The 18,466-nt window shown below is 43.6% G+C and overlaps 1 protein-coding gene across 1 annotated transcript in view; it reads right to left on the bottom strand.

Moving 5' to 3' along the window:
- LOC140202461 (uncharacterized) overlaps positions 1 to 17,609 on the bottom strand; it is a 349,311-nt gene extending 331,702 nt beyond the window's left edge. Inside the window, exons 1-2 of the mRNA XM_072267325.1 lie at positions 17,534 to 17,609; positions 9,232 to 9,364 (exon numbers count right to left, since the gene is read on the bottom strand). Coding sequence (XP_072123426.1) covers positions 9,232 to 9,338 — 107 coding nt within the window. The 5' untranslated portion in view covers positions 9,339 to 9,364; positions 17,534 to 17,609. The remainder of the gene's footprint in view (positions 1 to 9,231; positions 9,365 to 17,533) is intronic.
- Positions 17,610 to 18,466: the final 857 nt, after the last annotated feature.

Raw genomic sequence — 18,466 nt, 5'->3', positions numbered from 1 at the left:
CTCTGCTTTAAACATACCCAATGGCTGAGCCTCCACAGCTACTTACCCCAATTGAATTCCACAGATTCATCAGCCTCCAGCTAAAGAAATTCCTCCTCATCTCCATTCTTTTCTGAGGCTGTGCCCTCTGGTTCTAGACTCCCTCACTACAAGAAACATCCTTTCCACATCCACTCTATCTAGGCTTTTCAATGTTTCAATGAGATCCCCTCCTTTCTCCCCCCCCCCCCCCCCGCCACCATTCTTCTAAACTCCAACATGTGCAGGCCTGGGGCCATCAAACACTCCTCATATGTTAACCCTTTCATACCCAGAATAATTCTAATGAACATCTGGATCCTCTCTGATACTAGCACATCTTTTCTTAGATAAGGGGCCCAAAACTGCTCACCACACTCCCAAGTACAGTCTGATCAATGCCTTATAAAACCGCAGCATTATATCTTGTATTCTAATCTCCTTGAAATGAATGTTAACATTGTATTTGCCTTCCTTACCATTGACTCAACACGCGGGTTAACTTTAAGAAATCTACACCTTTATTCCTTTTAGCAAAGTCCATGACCATGCACTTTCCTATGCTGTATTCCATCTGCCAGCTCTTTGCCTATTCCTCCAATCTGTCTTAAGTCCTTCTGCAGACTCGCCGCTTTCTCAAAACTACCTGCCTCTCCACCTATCTTTGTATCTTTTGCAAATTTGGCACAAAGCCATCAATTAAATCATCAAAATTATTGAATTATAATGTGAAAAGAAGTAATCCCAATACCAACCCCTGCGGAACACCACTAGTCACTGGCAGCCAATCAGAATAGGTCCCCTTTATTCCCTGTCTTTGCCTCCTGCCAATCAGCAAGTCTTCTATCCATGCTAGTGTCTTTCCTGTAATTCCATGGGCTCTTGTTGAATAGCCTCATGTGCAACACTTTGTCAAAGGCCTTAAATAACATCCACTGACTCTCCTTTGTCTATCTTGCCTGCTATTTCCTCAGAGATTTCCAACAGATTTGTTATGCAAAATTTTCCCATAAGGAAAATTTGGCCTATTTTATCATATGCATCCAAGTACCCCAAAACCACATCCTTAACCTTCGACTCCAACACCTTCCCAACCACTGAAGTCAGACTAACTGACCTATCATTTCCTTTCTTCTGTCTCCCTCTCTTCCTGAAGAGTGGAGTGGCATTTGCAATTTTCTTTCCTCCAGAATCTAGCAATTCTTGTAAGATCATTACCTATGTCTCCACAATCTCTTTAGCTACCTCTTTCAAAACACTCAGGTGCAGCCCATTTGATCCAGGTGGCTTATCTACCTTCTGACCCTTCAGCTTCCCAAGCACATCTTCCTCATTAATAGCAATGACACTCACTTCTGCCCATTGACACTCTGGAATTTCTGGCATACTGCTAGTGTCTTCCATGGTGAATACTTTCTATGTTTGTCCATTATTTCTTTGTCCCCCATTACTACCTCTCCAGCATCATTGTCCAGTAGGCCAATATCCACCCTAGCCTTTTATTCTTTGTATACCTGAAAAAAAATGTTGGTTCCTCTTTGATATTATTGGCTAGCTTACCTTCATATTTCATGTTTTCATTCTTTATGGCTTTTTAGTTGTCTTCTGTTGGTATATAAAAGCTTCCCAATCCTCTAACTTCCCACTGATTTTTTTCTATATTATATGCCCTCTCTTTTCCTTTTTGGATTACTTAAAATAGCACAGATGTGATGGGCTGAATGGCCTGTTTCTGTGCTGTACTGTTCCATGATCATTCCTTATAGAAATGGGGCCACAATTTTAGCCGTTACCATCATCCATCCATCTGGCCACCACCGGCAAGGCCGCTGTTTACTGCCCATCTTCTGATAGAATTAGGGCTCTGGGGTTTTAGATGGAGAGGCAATGATGGAACAATGTGGGACTGGAAGGGGAACCTGTGGGTGATGGTATTGCCCTGTCCCTGCTGCTCTTGTCCTCCTGGGGGGTGGAACTGGTGAGGGTGGGAGGTGATAAGATTAGATTTGTTTGTCACATGCAGTGAAGGGTGCCGGAAAAAGGCCAATGACATCATGAAGGATCCACGCACTCTGGCCATGATCTGTTTGTCCCACTCACATCAGGGAGAAGGCTACGTAGCATCCACACCAGGACACCAGACTCAAGTGCAGTTACCTTCCCCAAGCAGTACGGCTGATCAACTAATCCACCTCTCCTCACCTCCAGCCACCACTACTTTTAACATTCCCTGTCAGAGTCACCTTACGTACAGACACTCCTGTACATGTCGTCACTTTATGGACATACAATCAATGTATACAAGCTATCTAAGTATTTTTATTTATTGTGGGGTTTTTTTTGTGCTGCATTGGATCCAGAGAAACAATTGTTTCGTTCTCATTTACACTTATGTTCAGGAGATGCCATTAAAAAATCTTAAGTTGAGTTCAAGTATAGCTAATGACTTAGTCTCCACAGACATCTAGGCTACGATAAGATGAGCTTTACTTGTCACATGTACATCAGAACATACAGTGAATGTGTCACTTGCGTCAGTTTTCTGCAATGCCTTGCCACTCTTCCAGTACCAACATCGCATGCCTAATGGTGCTGTCAGAACGATCTTCTCCCATTGACCTGTACCAGGACCATAGCCCTCCATACCCCTACTAGACTTCTCTTAAATGTTGAAATTGAGCTCACATATTTTCTGTTTGATTCTAACCACCCAAAAAACACGTCATTTCACATTTATTGCCGTGTTTAGAGCTGTTTTGCAGTGTATTGTTTGAGCGGAGATAATCTTTCATTGCAGTGTTTGGAGCAGGTTTGTAGAACATTGTTCAAACAGAGATAATCTTTTGTTGCAGTGTGTAGAGTAGGTTTGTGAGTGGAAATAATCAACACCTCAGTCATCATGGAACACCTGCTCAGTGATGAGCAGGCAGTCACTGCATCTCCAGCACCTTGGACCTTGTCAACAGAGCTTTCTCCTGCCTTCTCCTCAAGAGGTTTGTTCTTGGTGAGTGTGATTATATTGTAGAACCCAGAAAGCAATTTACAAAATAATGAACATCTCTGAAAAAGGTTTTGTGTTCCAGACAACAGTGGGAATTGGTTCAGTTTTTTATTCTTCAAACAAAAATAATGAATTTCCCTTAAGTTGATCCCTCTCACTTATTGCTGTTGCCTTATCTAAATCTCCTGCCTATGATCTCAGCAGAATTGGCACTCAGGGACACAAGACACCAGACGCTGGAATCTGGAGCAACACACAAAGCACTGGAGGAACTCAGTGGGTCAGGCAGCATCTGTGGGGGGAAGTGGACAGTCAACGTTTCAACAAGACTGGAAAGAGTGTTGAAAGGATTTTGCCAACAACCTCCATAAAGGGACGGCCGTTTAGAAAAGAGTTGAGGAGGAATTTCATTAGCCAGAGTGTGGTGAATCTGTGGAATTCATTGCCAGAGATGGCTGTGGAGATCAAGTCATTAAATATATTTAAAGAGGAGTTTAATAGGTTCTTAATTAGTCAGGGTGTCAAAGGTTATGTGGAGAAGACAGGTGAATAGGGTTGAGAAAGATGATAAATCAGCCATGGTGGAGAAGAATGGATGGGCCAAGTGGCTGGATTCTGCTGCTATGTCTTGTAGTGAGAGGGTGTAAGTTCAAAGGAGGTGTGCAGTGTGGTGGGTGCCTGAAATGCACTGTTGGTGCAGGCAAACATGATCAAGGCTTAGACAACCTCATGAAAGTGCAGGAAAAGGCCAGATATGAATATTTTCTGGGCAGAAAGGATGAGTTTAGTTGGGCATTTAATTACTAATTTAATAGGTTCGGCACAACATTGTGGGTTGAAGGGCCTTTTCCTGTGTGCATTGTTTTATGTTTTAACAGGTCACCATTTAAGGAGATAAGGGAGCAACCAGTTAGAAGCAAGAACATTCCCACAATACTCAAGCTAATCATCTGTTAAGGATCATCATTTTCCCACCCCAGAGAAAGCAGATACTGAATTACCATCATGTATTCAAGGAGGAGCTGGAGGTTTGATCAAAAGGGGGTGGAGGTGTGAAGGTTTCTGAACAAGAGCTGGAACTGAGGCTGATCAGATGGGCCCTGGTGTAACATTTTTCAAAATCCAAAATTAAAGACCCCACCACCCAAGACATTCTCTTCTCAACACTACCATTAGAGATGAGGTACAGGAGTTTGAAGACACACACACATTTGAGAAACAATTTAGTCCAGTATATTTTGGCCCAATTAAGCAGCCACCCCAATTAGTCGGTTTTATGGAAATAGTTAAAAAGGTATAAAAAGACAAACTGCTGTTATAACTGAGTAACAAATTATGTATTTAAATTAAATACAGAGTAAATTACAACACTACCAAATCTAATGAATTTCTACAAAACTATATTAGTTCCTAATAGTTATCAATGGAGGAATTCATTCAATATACACTGCCACATCCTTTTGATTGATTGTAAATGAACAAAACCAGCACATACACCTAGTACAGATAATAGACTGCCTTCATCCAGTGTTTTTGACAATTGCCTCTTCCAAATCTGCATTTTCATTGGAACATTGAAGATTATTATCAATACCTTCAGTCTTCATAGTTTCTAATTTGTTGAAGTAGCAAAATAGTTTCATTTTCACTCCCAGCCATTTCTGCATCTCTGAGTCTGAATGTTGAAACCACAGTGAGCAAAACTATTCTGAATGGTCTTATTGTTTAGTACTCACCAATTATCAGTGACAAAAATCACTGCTTTTTGAACACAAACAGGCAAGTGATGCTACTTAAAAACTGTTCCCTCTAGGGACAGTGTAGTGTCTTAACAGCCACACAACATGCACTCTACTGACACTAGTTAGAAAATGTTTGACAACAGTCTTCTGTCCCAATTAAGTGATATAGTGTCCCAAATAAACGAAAGGAATTCAAGCTATTTTCTCGATCAGTTCTTGCTTTTTAGGGATTGTCCCAAATAAGCGGCTGCCCTGATTAACTGATAGCCCAATTAACCAGAATCCACTGTATGTACATGTATACATATACAGTGCCAATAAAAAGTATTTACCCCCCCCCCCAGAAGATTTCATGTTTTATTGTTTTACAACATTGAATCACTGGATTTAATTTGGCTTTTTTGACAGATCAACAGAAGAAGATTCTTTCGTGTCAAAGTGAAAACAGATTTCTACAAAGTGAGCGATGGTAAATTAATTACAAATATTGTACACAAAATAATTGATTGCATAAGTATTCACCCCTTTTAATATGATGGACCAAACCATCACTGGTGCAGCCAATTGGTTTTAGAAGTCACATAATAAGTTAAATGGAGATTACTGTGTGCAGTCAAGGTGTTTCAATTGATTGTAGTTAAATTACACCTGTATCAGGAAGTCCAAATGCTGGTGCGTCAGTATCCTGGCAAAAACTACACCATGAAGACAAAAGAACACCCCAAGCAACTCTGCAAAAAGATTATTGAAAAGCACAAGTCGGGAGATGGATACAAGAAAATTCCCAAGTCACTGAATATCCCTTGGAGTACAGTTAAGTCAATCATTAAGAAATGGAAAGAATATGGCACAGCTGTAAATCTGCCTAGAGCAGGCCACCCTCAAAAACTGAGTGACTGTGCAAGAAGGGGACTAGTGAGGGAGGCCACCAAGAGACTTGTGACAACTCTGGAGGAGTTACAAGCTTCAGTGACTGAGATGGGAGAGACTGCATACAACTGTTTCCTGGTTGCTTCACCGGTCACAGTTTTATGGGAGAGTGGCAAAGAGAAAGCCATGGTTGAAGAATACTCACAAGAAATCTCAGCTGGAGTTTGCCAGAAGGCATTTGGGAGAGCTTGAAGTCAGCTGGAAGAAGGTTCTATTGTCAGATGAAACCAGATTTGAGTTTTTTGGTCATCAGACTAAATGCTGTGTTTGGCATAAGTCAAACAATGCACATCATCAAAAACATACCGTGAAGCATGGTGGTGCCTGCATCATGCTGTGGGATGCTTCACTGCAGCAGGCCCTGGAAGGCTTGTGAAGGTTGAGGGTAAAATGAATGCAACAAAGTACAGGGAAAACCTGAAGCAGTCTGCAAGAGAACTGCGACTTGGAAGAATTGTTTTCCTGCAGGACAATGACCCCAAACATAAAGTCACAGCTATACAGGAATGGCTTAAAAACAACAAAATTAATGTCCTGGAGTAGCCAAGTCAGAGCCTAGACATCAATTCAATTGAGAATTTGTGGCTGGACTTGAAAAGAGCTATTCACTCACGATCCCCCTGCAATCTGACAGAGTTTGAGCAGTTTTGTAAAGAAGAATGGGGAAAAAATTGCAGTGTCCAGATGTGCAAAGCTGATAGAGACCTATCCACACAGACACAAGGCTGTAATTGCTGCCAAAGGTACATCTACTAATACTGACTGGAACTAGGGGACATAGCCTCAAGATTCGGGGGAGTAGATTTAGGATAGAGATGAGAAGGAACTACTTTTCCCAGAGAGTGGTGAATCTATGGAATTCTCTGCTTAATGAAGCAGTAAATATATTTAAGACAAGGTTGGCTAGATTTTTTGCATAGTAGGAGAATTAAGGGTTATGGGGAAAAGGCAGGTAAATGGAGATGAGTCCATGGCCTGATCTGCCATGACTTTATTGAATGGTGGAGCAGGCTTGACAAGCCAGATAGTCTGCCTATTCCTGCTCCAATTTCTTATGTTCTGACTTGAAGGGGGCGAGTAATTATACAATCAATTATTTTGTGTTTAATAATTATAATAAATTTAGACCAATTTGTAGAAATTTATTTTCACTTTGACATGAAAGAGTCATTTCTGTGAGCCTTTATAATTTGTAGTATATTTTATGCATTGCAATGTACTGCTGCCGTAGAACCACAAAGTTCACGATATTTGTCAGTGATAATAGAACTGATAAACCCAACCCAGAACAGTCCACTCCAGCTCCTGGTTCCTCTGCCCTCAGACTAAAAATTCAACGTGTGATATTCTTGGTCAGCTGGGCTTGTGAAAAATTGTAGAAGTCAAACACAGATTGCTTTTTCAGAGAGTCACACACAGGCCTAGTGATTCAAACAGTTCAATCATTTACTGTAAAACAAACCAGCCAGGCGCATGATCGATTCTCCCACCACTGAAGCCCATTACCTCATTATGGCTTTGAAATCCTGCCGCTCGTTGAGAGATAACAGTAGGAGCCCACAGCTACATTGCCTGGGTTACATTCAAAAATGGCTTTATTAATACACCTTTGAGTAAACATCTGATTTAATGATTTAGTCAAAAGATAAATTCCAAAATCTGTAAAGTGAGAAGTGTGCTGACTGTTGCAGTTAGCTGTGGCCATTATCTAGGGAACATTCATTTTCCCTATGTGGAAGAAGGAACCAACTCAAGGTAGCTCGTGAGTGAGCACCTAAGAGTGGAGGGAGCTCATTGTCTCCCACAGTTCAATCTCCAAGCACAGGAAGCAATTTCCAATTGTGACTTGTCTCTCACCCATGGTGTTTGTGAAATGCCCACAGGGTGACCTGTCTGGGGTTGGCCTGCTGTCAGTCAACTCCCTGGTACAAAGCACGTCCAACCCATCAAGAATCCTCACCTAGCCCAGCTGAGACATCAACCCTACCTTAACTTGAGTTCTAACCCCAGCCCATCCCAACACTAAATAAAATCCATCCCAACCCCAAACCCAACCCTAAACTTATTCAAACCTAATCGCAATCTCAACCTAACTCAAACCCCAAACCTGATGCTGAACCTAACTCTGACCCCGATCCCAACCCCATCCTTATTCCAATCCCAACCTTATTTCCAAACCCAACTCCCTGAAGCCAATGGTCTGGGTGATGGGAATAATAAGTACAAGGGGCAGTTTTTTGACTGCCTGGAAACCGCGACCCTGACATATCCAGCAAACTCCAACCCTATCATTCTCCTGAACCTCAGTCCCAAAGCCAGGTTGAGTTGACTCAACACTCTCCGCAGAACTGCATTCTCTCCAAGATGGATGCCATCCCATCCATCAGATGAGTGTCAGCGACTGGTCAAGGTCACAGTTATCCCACCCTGAACTCCACACAGTAACCTAATCACAGCAATGACAATGACATGGATGGAGAGGAGGTAACTTTGTGAAAAATAATACCCTCCCCCCAATCACAGTGATGTGTCTGACATCATTCAGGATGCCTTTGTACTCATAACAGGGAGGAGGACAAACATTTCTGGTAACTCAGAGTGATAGTGTGGGGAGCCGGTCTCTATCAGTACAGTGTAGATAAATCAGAAACATTTCTGGTAACACAGAGTGATAGTGTGGGGAGCCGGTCTCTATCAGTACAGTGTAGATAAATCAGAATCAGATTTGTTATCACTGAATTATACGATGTGACATTTGTTGTTTAGCAGCAGTATAGTGCAAAGATGTAAAATTACTGTAAATTACAAAATATCAAAAAAAAATTAATGCAATCGTGTTCATAGATTCATGGATCATTCAGAAAGCTGAGAGCAGAGGGGAAGAAGCTCTTCCTAAAATGTTGAGTATGTGTCTTTAGGCTCCTGTACCTCCTCCTTGATGGTAGTAATGAGAAGAGGACATATCCTGGGTGACTAAGGGTCCTTAACAGAGTCATAGAACACTACAGCACAGAAACAGGCCTTTTGGCCCATCTAGCCCATGCCAAATTATTATTCTGCCTAGTCCCATCGACCTGCACCTGGACCATAGCCCTCCATACCCCTCCCAGCCACGTACCTATCCAAACTTCTCTTAAATGTTGAAATTGAATCCACACCTCCACTTGCTCTGGGATAACTTAATCAGAGCAATTGAGTGTGGATACAAGGAGTTTCAGCTGATGACCTGCTAAACCTGAGACCATTCTCAGGCAAGTAGCTACGTATTATGTAAAGTGGCAGGCTTGGAGGAGGAGACTCATTGTCTTGGTCACCTGATTTGAACCAGTCAATGTTGAAAAGAACAAAAGGCACAAGAGTCTGAGGAGAAGGACCACAGAACAATGCTAGCTGTAGCCCTGGACCAGAGCCTATAAGAAGCTGACCCAGGTAGGTCAGGTGACCTTGTCCCAACAGGATGGAAATATGACATTTGAACTGATGAGGTTCAAAAAGAAAGGAGCTTGAATACAATGCAGTGACAACTCTCCAGAGACCAACCTTCGCAGATGTGGAGGACCATATGGACACATGGAGATCAGAGTCGAACCATGGGGAATGCGTAGCCAGTGTAGGCTCCTTTCCTGGGTAATACTGTTTCGCTTCATTGACTCTTCAAGGAGGGTCAGGGATTCTAATGGGGTACACACAGGTAGTTAGTTTGTGAACCCACGTGCTTTTAGTGGAGACAATAAAGATTACTTGTCAGTAAATACAGATTCTTTCTGGGCCTCTGATCATTATTACTAAGGGGTAAATCCTTATAACAGTGTCCTATCACCCACAGGGAAGCCCTACCCTGGTTTGTCCTCTTCACATTTGTCTGCATTAAATCCCATCTGCCATTTTTTCAGCTGGTCCTAATCTAGCAGCAATCTTTGATAAATTTCCTCACTGTTCACTACACCCCCAATCTTGGTGTCATCCACAAAATTGCTGATCCAGTTAACCACTTTATCATCCAGATCATTGAGCTAGGTGACAAGCAACAAAGGACCCACCAGGGTCCCTGCAGCACACTACTAGTAAAAGGCCTCCAGTCACAGGCATACATCTGCTACCACTCTCTGGCTTCTCCCATGAAACCAATGTCTAATCCAGTTTACTACCTCATTTTGAATGTCAATCTCTAGACCATATTGACCAACCTCCCATGTGATATCTTGTCAAATGCCTTGCTAAGATCCATGAAGACAACATCCATTGCCTTGCTTTCATCAACGTTGCTGGTAACTCCCTCAAAAAGCTCTATAAGATTGGTTAGACACGACCTACCAAGCACAACGCCATGCTGATGATCCCTAATCAATTCCTGTCTATCCAATTACTGATATCCAGTCCCTTAGAGTACTTTCCAATAACTTACCTGCTACTGACGTGAGGCTCACTGGCCTATAATTTCCTGGTTTATTTTCAGAGCCTGTTTTAAACAGCAGAACAACATTAGCTATCCTGCAATCCTATGATACCTCACCGGTTGCTAAGGATAATATAAATATTTCTGCCAGGGCCTCTGCAATTCTCCACTAGCCTCCTGCAGGATCTGAAGGAACAACTTGTCAGGCCCTGAGGATATATCCATACTAATTTGACTCCCCTAAAACAGCCAACACCTCCTCCTCTGTAATCTGTATGCCGTCTGTGACCTCACTGCAGCTTTGCCTTACTTCTATAGACTCTGTGTCCATCTCCCAAGTCAATACAGGTACAAAAAATCCATTTAAGATCTTCCCCCATCTCCTTTGGCTCCATGCATAGATGATCACTCCGATTTTCCGGAGGTCCAGTTGTGTCCCTTGTTGTCCCTATGATGAATGAATGCTGCCTTCATGAGGCATTGCTCTTTCAAGGTGTCCTCGATAATGGTGAGGGTTCTGCCCATGATCGAACTGGCTGAGTCCACAACCCTCTGCAGTCTCTTACAATCCAGTTATTTGGAGTCTAATCTGAGCCCGGGCTGTGACCTGAAATATAATGTTTCTGATAAGTTCTGGTATTGTACCACAACCTGCAACCTCTTGTGAGTTTTCTCATCCCATCTCCTCCAACCAGAATATTCCCAATTTACACAGCCAACTCCCCCACCCATCAGCCTTCCTCCCCTCCCTCCCCATCCCATGAAAATCGCATACATTGCCCTCTCTGCCACAGAGACCCCTGATCTGCTCCTTCCTCTCTGATACCATAGTTTCAACCTATGATCAATGCCTCATCGTTTGTTATGTTTCAATTATTTTCCTGCTTCCCAGATTTATATGGAACCTCTGGATGAAGATAACTCATTATTTTGCAGGTTGTGAATCCCTTCCTGATTGCAGGGAAGTGTAGGTGCTTGGTTGGGATGTACTGCACTGAGGGGGTGGGGTGGCTTCTGACCACGTACAGCCTGGATAGTGAGTAGGGCTCCAGATTGATTCCCTACCCTGACAGGACACGTGCTGAGAAATGCATATTCAACCAACATCTCATTTTCTCAAAGGAAACCTATCAGACTGCATTCCTTCTGTCAGAACAATTAAAGTTTTAAGGAACTGCAAACATCTCAAAGAGACAAAAGCTTCAAAGCAGGCAATGGACATTCCTGAGGGACATCACCTTCACCGTGGGCAATGGACATCCCTGAGGGACATCACTCTCACCCTGGGCAATGGACATCCTTGAGAGACATCACAATCATCCCGTTCAAGAAACATCCCTGAGAGACACCACCCTCACTGTGGGCAATGGACATTCCTGAGAGACATCACCCTCACCCTGCACTGTAAACATCCCCGAGGGACATCACCCTCACCGTGGGCAATGGACATCCCTGAGGGACATCACCCTCACCCTGGGCTGTGGACATCCCAGAGAGCCATCTCTCTCACCCAGGCTAAAAACCCATCACCGGTGATACCAGGAGTGAGGTTTGTCCCACAGAATGAGTGCTCATCGTGAGCTACATCTACTCACACAGAAACAGAAATTGCAAACACATTGTAGACTGCTTCACTGAGCACAATTGTTCTGCAACAACGGGCGGGATTTCCCAGTGCCCACTTATTTCAAATCTAATTCCCATTCCTGGTCCGACATGTCATTCCATGGCCTCTACTGCCAAAATGAGCCCACACTCAGGGTGGAGGAGCAACACACCCTATTCCGTCTGGGTAGCCTCCAACCTGATGGAATGAACATTGATTTCTTTAACTTCTGGTAATTTCTCTCCCCCCCCCCCACCTTTTCCATTTCCCATTCTGGTTCTCCTCTCACCCCCACCCCCTCTTCTCACCTGCCCATCACCTCCCTCTGGTTCCCCTCCTCCTTCCCTTTCTCCCATGGTCCACTCTCCTTTCCTATCAGATCTCTCCTTCAGCACTTTACCTCTTCCACCTATCATCTCCCAGCTTCTCACTTCATCTCCCTCCCTCTGCCAGCTGCCTACCTCTCCCCTCACTTGGTCTCACCTATCACCTGCTAGCTTGGCTCCCCCCCCCCACCCCCCGCCAACTTCCTTTCCAGTCCTGGTGAAGGGTCTTAACGTAAACGTCAACATGACAGGCCATCCTCTCTTTTTGCTGCTGCCATTAGGAGGAAAGCACAGGAGCCTCAGGACTTCACCACTCGGTTCAGGAACAGTTGTTATCCCTCAATCTTCAGGCTCTTGAACCAGTGTAAACAATTTCACTCAGTCCAACACTGAACTGATTCCACGACCTATGGACTCACTTTCAAGAACTCTTTCTCTCATGTTCTTAATATTTATTGCTTATTTATTTTTATTACCATTTATTTCTTTTTGAATGTACAGTATACAATTTGTTGTCTTTTGTACATTGGCTGAATGCCCACTTGGAGTGGTCTTTCGTTGATGATTATTATTCTATTATGGATTTATTGAGTATGCCCACAAGGAAATGAATCTCAAGGCTGTATATGGTGATATATATGTACTTTGATAACAAAATTTACTTTGAACTTCAAAGTGCTAATTCTCCTCCATAGAAGCTGCCTGGCCTGCTGAGTTCCTCCAGTACTCTGTGTGTGTTGCTCTGGATTTCCAGCATCCCATCTGCAGAATCTCCTGTGTTTAGGAATTGCAAACAAATGTGATACAGACGTTTGATGAGGCTGCCTTTGCCAGCAACGTTAACTACCTCACGGGTGCACACTGGTGTTGTGTTCTGGGATGTTTATTCTACAGGGTGAGCAGGCTTGCGTTCCAGGTTGTAATCTATTTATAAGGACATTCTTTGAGGATTGGCTGTAGTAGCCAAGTCCTTCATTAAAATCGCCCCTGAGATGGAAACAAGAGTGAATTGTGCGAGTCTGGTTGGGAACTGATCACCTTATTCAGGCTGCTCCTTCCAAAGCACCCAGGACCCATTCATTAGCGTAAATTGTAGCCGTCACCTGAGACCAGTAATGTGGAGATGGTCCTCACAGAGATGTGTGTTGCTGCAGTGCAGAGGAGGTCCTGCACTTCATCATGCAAGTGACAACTTCAGCTCGTTCTCAGTTCCCAGGAAGAAGTTTATACTGAATAACTTGCAATCATCTCAAAGTTCAAAGTCCAAGTAAATTTATTGTCAAAGTACATCTATGTCATTTATACAATACTCGGATTCATTTTATTTACAGGAAAATAAAAAAGTGCAATAAAATTTATGAAAAACTACAAATGTGCAAAAGAAGACAAATTGTACAAATAAAACAAGTAAATAAATGATACATGAGTCTCAGTATTATTCGAAAGTGAGTTTGTGGGTTTCCTCTGAGCACTATGGTATCCTCCCACTTTCCATAGACATACGGGTTAGGTTCAGTGAGTTATAGACATGCTGTGTTGGTGCCGGAAGTGAGATGACACTTGTGGGCTGCCCCCAGCACATCCTCGCACTGTGTTGCTTGTTGACACAAGTGATGCATTTCACTGTGTGTTTCAGTGTTTTGTTAGACATGTGACAACTAAAGTTCATCTTTAGTCTAAGTGAGATCTGATCAAAGATTCTGGCAAGTCTTGTTGTGGCAAGTTCCAGCACAGTGTTGTTTAGGAGTAAGATCGAAACAAATGGCTTTGCATCCACTGTAACAGCACAACAGCTGATGACCCATGGAACACACTGACAAATTCACCCACAAACGAAGCCCAACCCAAACCAACAGGCTTCTGACCTGTGTTCCAGAAGCCCGATTCCCAGGCCAGACATCCCATTTCCCTGTTCCTCCCACACCCCTTCAACTGTTCCTTCCAATTTTTAATCACTGCTCTTTTCAGAGCTAAATATAGACTTGTTTCCAAGTCTAGCAGTAAGCTGCATGAAATTAAATTCTATGTCCCCCACACAGACAGTAGTGGAGTACTGTCAGAGGTATCTCAAACACAAAAACCATCATCTCCCATGCATAACATTGCAAACCTTTGGTTAATAAAGTATTCACTTTAATTAGGAACTTAGTGATGGGTTGATGCTGTATTTTTGGAACAAGCTGATAATTTCAGCTCATTTTATTGGGAGCTGTTGTATTTGGAAGCCTTGATAATCCATCACTCTGACTTGGTTCTACTTCCTGGATTCACAGACATCATCTTTCCAGTCAAGAAGACTAGAATATAAGAACAAGGATGTAATACTAAGGCGTTGGACAGACTACACTTGGAGTATTGTAAGCAGTTTTGGGCCCCTTATCTAAGAAAAGATATGTTGACATTGAAGACGGTCCAGAGGATGCTCTGGGTCTACTCGCTGGAATTTAGGAGAATGAGGGGAGGGATCACATTGAAACCTGTTGAATATTGAGAGGCTTAGATAGAATGGATGTTTCCAAAAGTGGGGGGTTTAGGAACAGAAGACACAGCCTCAGAATAGAGGGACGTCCATTTAGAGATGAGGAGGAATTTCTTTAGTTAGAGGCTGGTGAATCTATGTAATTTGTTGCCACAAAAGGCTGTGGGGAACAAGTTAATGGGTATATTTAAAGTGGAGGTTGATCAATTCTTAATTAGTCAGAGCATCAAAGGTTACAGAGAGAAGCCAGGTGGAGAATGTGTTTTAAACAGATAATAAATCAACCATGATAGAATGGTGGAGCAGACTCGATGGGTTGATTGACCTAATTCTGCTCCTATGTTTTATCGTCTAATCCACAGAATTCGAAAGCCACTACAAAACCGCTCAGCCCTTCAAGACAATGCTAACTCCCAGAGGTGCAATCCAGTCAGCCCCACCCCCCACTCTCCCCACCCTCTGGCCAGTTATTCCCATGAGCTTCAACTACTGCTCTTCCAGCATGTCCTGCCCCCTCCTGTCACAACCACAGATTCGGCAGCGCAGCAGCTATGGCAGTTGCACTTGTGAATATGCATGTGTCAGCTAATTATTATTTCATTGTGATAGTATTTAACTCCATTCTTTCTGTCGTACTGCTTGTCAAGACTTGAACCCAGCACAGGAACACTTTGCTGCCTGTTTGCATTCAGCCTTGCTCGAGAAATTAGATTGTCGAATCAACTGACTCTGAAGACTAGCAGTATTCATTCTATATTTAGTTATTCCTTTCCGCCGCAGTGTTGGCTTCGTTTTCCATTTGAGAGTTTTAGTTAACAGCCCTGTTTGGCCTAGCATTTATTGTTTTCTTTTCCCTCTAACTCTGTTCGCATTAAAATCTGTGAACTATTGACCCGCACTGGGGCCATATCAGAACCTGGTGACACCTCCAAAGATTCATCCACTGCTCCCTCTGCCTCACTGCTAAATCCATCTTCCCCATGGCTTCCAGGAGCATTTTACACATAGATTTGGAAACTGAGCCCGATGTATCCAGGTCAATATGAGGGACATCATTTTCAGGTGACTGGAGGAAAGTATAGGATGATGTCAGAGTCAGGTTTTTTACAGAGTGGTGGTTGCATGGAGCACCCTGCCACAGGTGGTGCTAGAGGCAGATACTTTGGGGCATTTTTAAATGGGCAGATGGATGAATGCGGAATGGAGGGTTGAATGGGAAGGAAGGATTCGATTGATCTTGGAGTAGGTTAAAAGGTCAGCATAACATTGTGGGCCAAAGGAACTGCACTGTAATGGTCCACATTCAAGACTTTAATTGACAGCAAAGGCAAACACGCCATTGTTGTACTGACCACGGGGGATAGTGCTGAGTAGCTTCACCATAACGTTGATTTAGTTTTGCGGAGAGATTTATCTTGGTGGGCTTGTGTTCTCAAGAGCGAAAGAGGCTGAGGAGGTGATCTGAGAGGTGTGCACAAAACTATGATGCATCGACAGTTAGGAAAAGGGGAAGTACGAGATCTAGGTGTTCTTGTACATCAGTCACTGAAAGCAAGCATGCAAGTACAGCAGGCAGTGAAGAAAGCTAACGGCATGCTGGCCTTCATAACAAGGGGAATTGAGTATAGGAGCAAAGAGGTCCTTCTGCAGCTGTACAGGGCCCTGGTGAGACCACACCTGGAGTACTGTGTGCAGTTTTGCTCTCCAAATTTGAGGAAGGACATTCTAGCTATTGAGGGAGTGCAGCGTAGGTTCACAAGGTTAATTCCCGGGATGGCGGGACTGTCATATGTCGAAAGATTGGAGCGATTGGGCTTGTATACTCTGGAATTTAGAAGGCTGAGAGGGGATCTGATTGAAACATATAAGATTATTAAGGGATTGGACATGCTGGAGGCAGGAAACATGTTCCCGCTGATGGGTGAGTCCAGAACCAGAGGCCACAGTTTAAGAATAAGGGGTAGGCCATTTAGAACGGAGTTGAGAAAAAACTTTTTCACCCAGAGAGTGGTGGATACATGGAATGCTCTGCCCCAGAAGGCTGTGGAGGCCAGGTCTCTGGATGCTTTCAAGAAAGAGATGGATAGAGCTCTTAAAGATAGCGGAATCAAAGGTTATGGGGATAAGGCAGGAACTGGATACTGATTGTGGATGATCAGCCATGATCACAGTGAATGGCGGTGCTGGCTCAAAGGGCTGAATGGCCTACTCCTGTACCTATTGTCTATTGTCTTTTGACAGGGGAGATAGAGATTTTGTTTAACCGTGGTTGGGTATAATAAACAGGAGCACAGAGGATTACAGTGAGAGGAAGGAGTTTTAAAGGGGATTAAGTGGCAATTTTTTTTTACAATTATATCTGGAACATGCTGCCAAAGGAGGTGCAGGAGTCAGATGTAGTCACTATGGTTAAGAGACATTTAGACAGGCTCTTGAATAGGTAAGATACAGTGCAGATCTTGTCTTGGGTACTGTTCATTATACAGCATATTGAGTTAGAACAAAGTAAAGCAATTAACACAATGTGGAATAAAGTGTAAAAGCTATTGGAAAAGTGCGGCGCAGGTAAATGATAAAGTGAAAGATCATAGCATGGTAGATTGTACGGACAAGAGTCCATCTTATTGTACAAGAGGTCCAATCCATAGCCTGATATCAGCTGTCCCTGAGCCTTGTGGTACATGCTTTCAGGATTCTGCCCGATGGTGGGGGTGGGGTCTTTGACTATTAACTACTTTACTGAGGCACTGAGAAGGGTAGACGGAATCCATGGACGGGAGGATTGTTTCCATGATGTGTAGAACTGTGTCCACAGTTCTCTGAAGTTTCTTGCAGTCATCAATTTACCACAGCTGACGGGAGGAAGGTTATCGATGGAGCAGCTGGGACTGGGCCCGGGACACTGGCCTAGGGGCCTGCTGTTAGAATGTGCTGGGGTTGGAATGACTGACCTCCAGAACCCAGCGTGCACAGCCAACAACTACTTCAGACCCCGGCTCCCGGTTTATTGTTTCACCGGGGACTGGAGGGCTCACCTGCCAACCAGAACGTCTCGCAGCAACATGCCCTTTGCCGAGATTTATTATAAAACAGAGTGTATCCTCCCTGGGTCGGACCCATCCCGCGAAGTCGAAGGTTGAAACTTTTCCCTAATGAACTCACAAACAGTGCGCTGCTGCCCTCTCCTGGTATAGAGGTGAGCTGCGTGGGACCAGCGCAGAATCATGATCAAGCCCTATAGGAGCAAAATTAGGCCTTTCGACCCATCGAGTCTGTTCCATCATGGCTGATTTATTATCCTTCTCAACCCCATTCTCCTGTCTTCTCCCCGTAACCTTTAAATGCACTCAATGACTTGACCTGCACAGCAGTCTGTGGCAATGAATTCCACAGATTCACTACCCTCTGACTAAAGAAATTCCTCTTCATCTCTGTTCTAAATGGATGTCCCTCTATGCTGAGGTTGTGTGCTCTGGTCCTAGACTCTCGCACTATAGGACACATTCTCTCTCATTCACTCAATCTAGGCCTTTCAATAAGCAGTAGGTTTCAATGAAATCTCTCCTCATTCAAAGGTTTTCAAAGGTACATTTAATGTCAGAGAAATGTATACAATATACATCCTGAAATACTTTTTCTTTGCAAACATCCACGAAAAACGAGTGCCCCCAAAGAATGAACGACAATTAAATGTGGGAACCCCAAAGTCCCCCCCAGCTCCCCCCCCACGCGTCAGTGGCAGCGAGCCACAATCTCCCCTCCCCCCACCACCGAGCACCCAAGCGTGCAGCAAAGCATCAGCAAAGACACAGACTTGCAGTACCCCAAAGACGACTCATTTCACCCAGTATTTAATATACCACAGGCTCTGTCTCTCCCTAATAACAGAGAAAGTGATGTCTCCGTTTCACAGCAAGAGGGGACTCATAACAAACAACTCGCTGGTTTACGATGTTAAAAGTCCGTTG

Source organism: Mobula birostris, chromosome 9, assembly GCF_030028105.1.
Source record: "Mobula birostris isolate sMobBir1 chromosome 9, sMobBir1.hap1, whole genome shotgun sequence".
NCBI lineage: Eukaryota > Metazoa > Chordata > Chondrichthyes > Myliobatiformes > Myliobatidae > Mobula > Mobula birostris.
The sequence above is the reverse complement of the archived record's forward strand: the minus strand, read 5'-3'. Positions and strand labels throughout refer to the sequence as shown.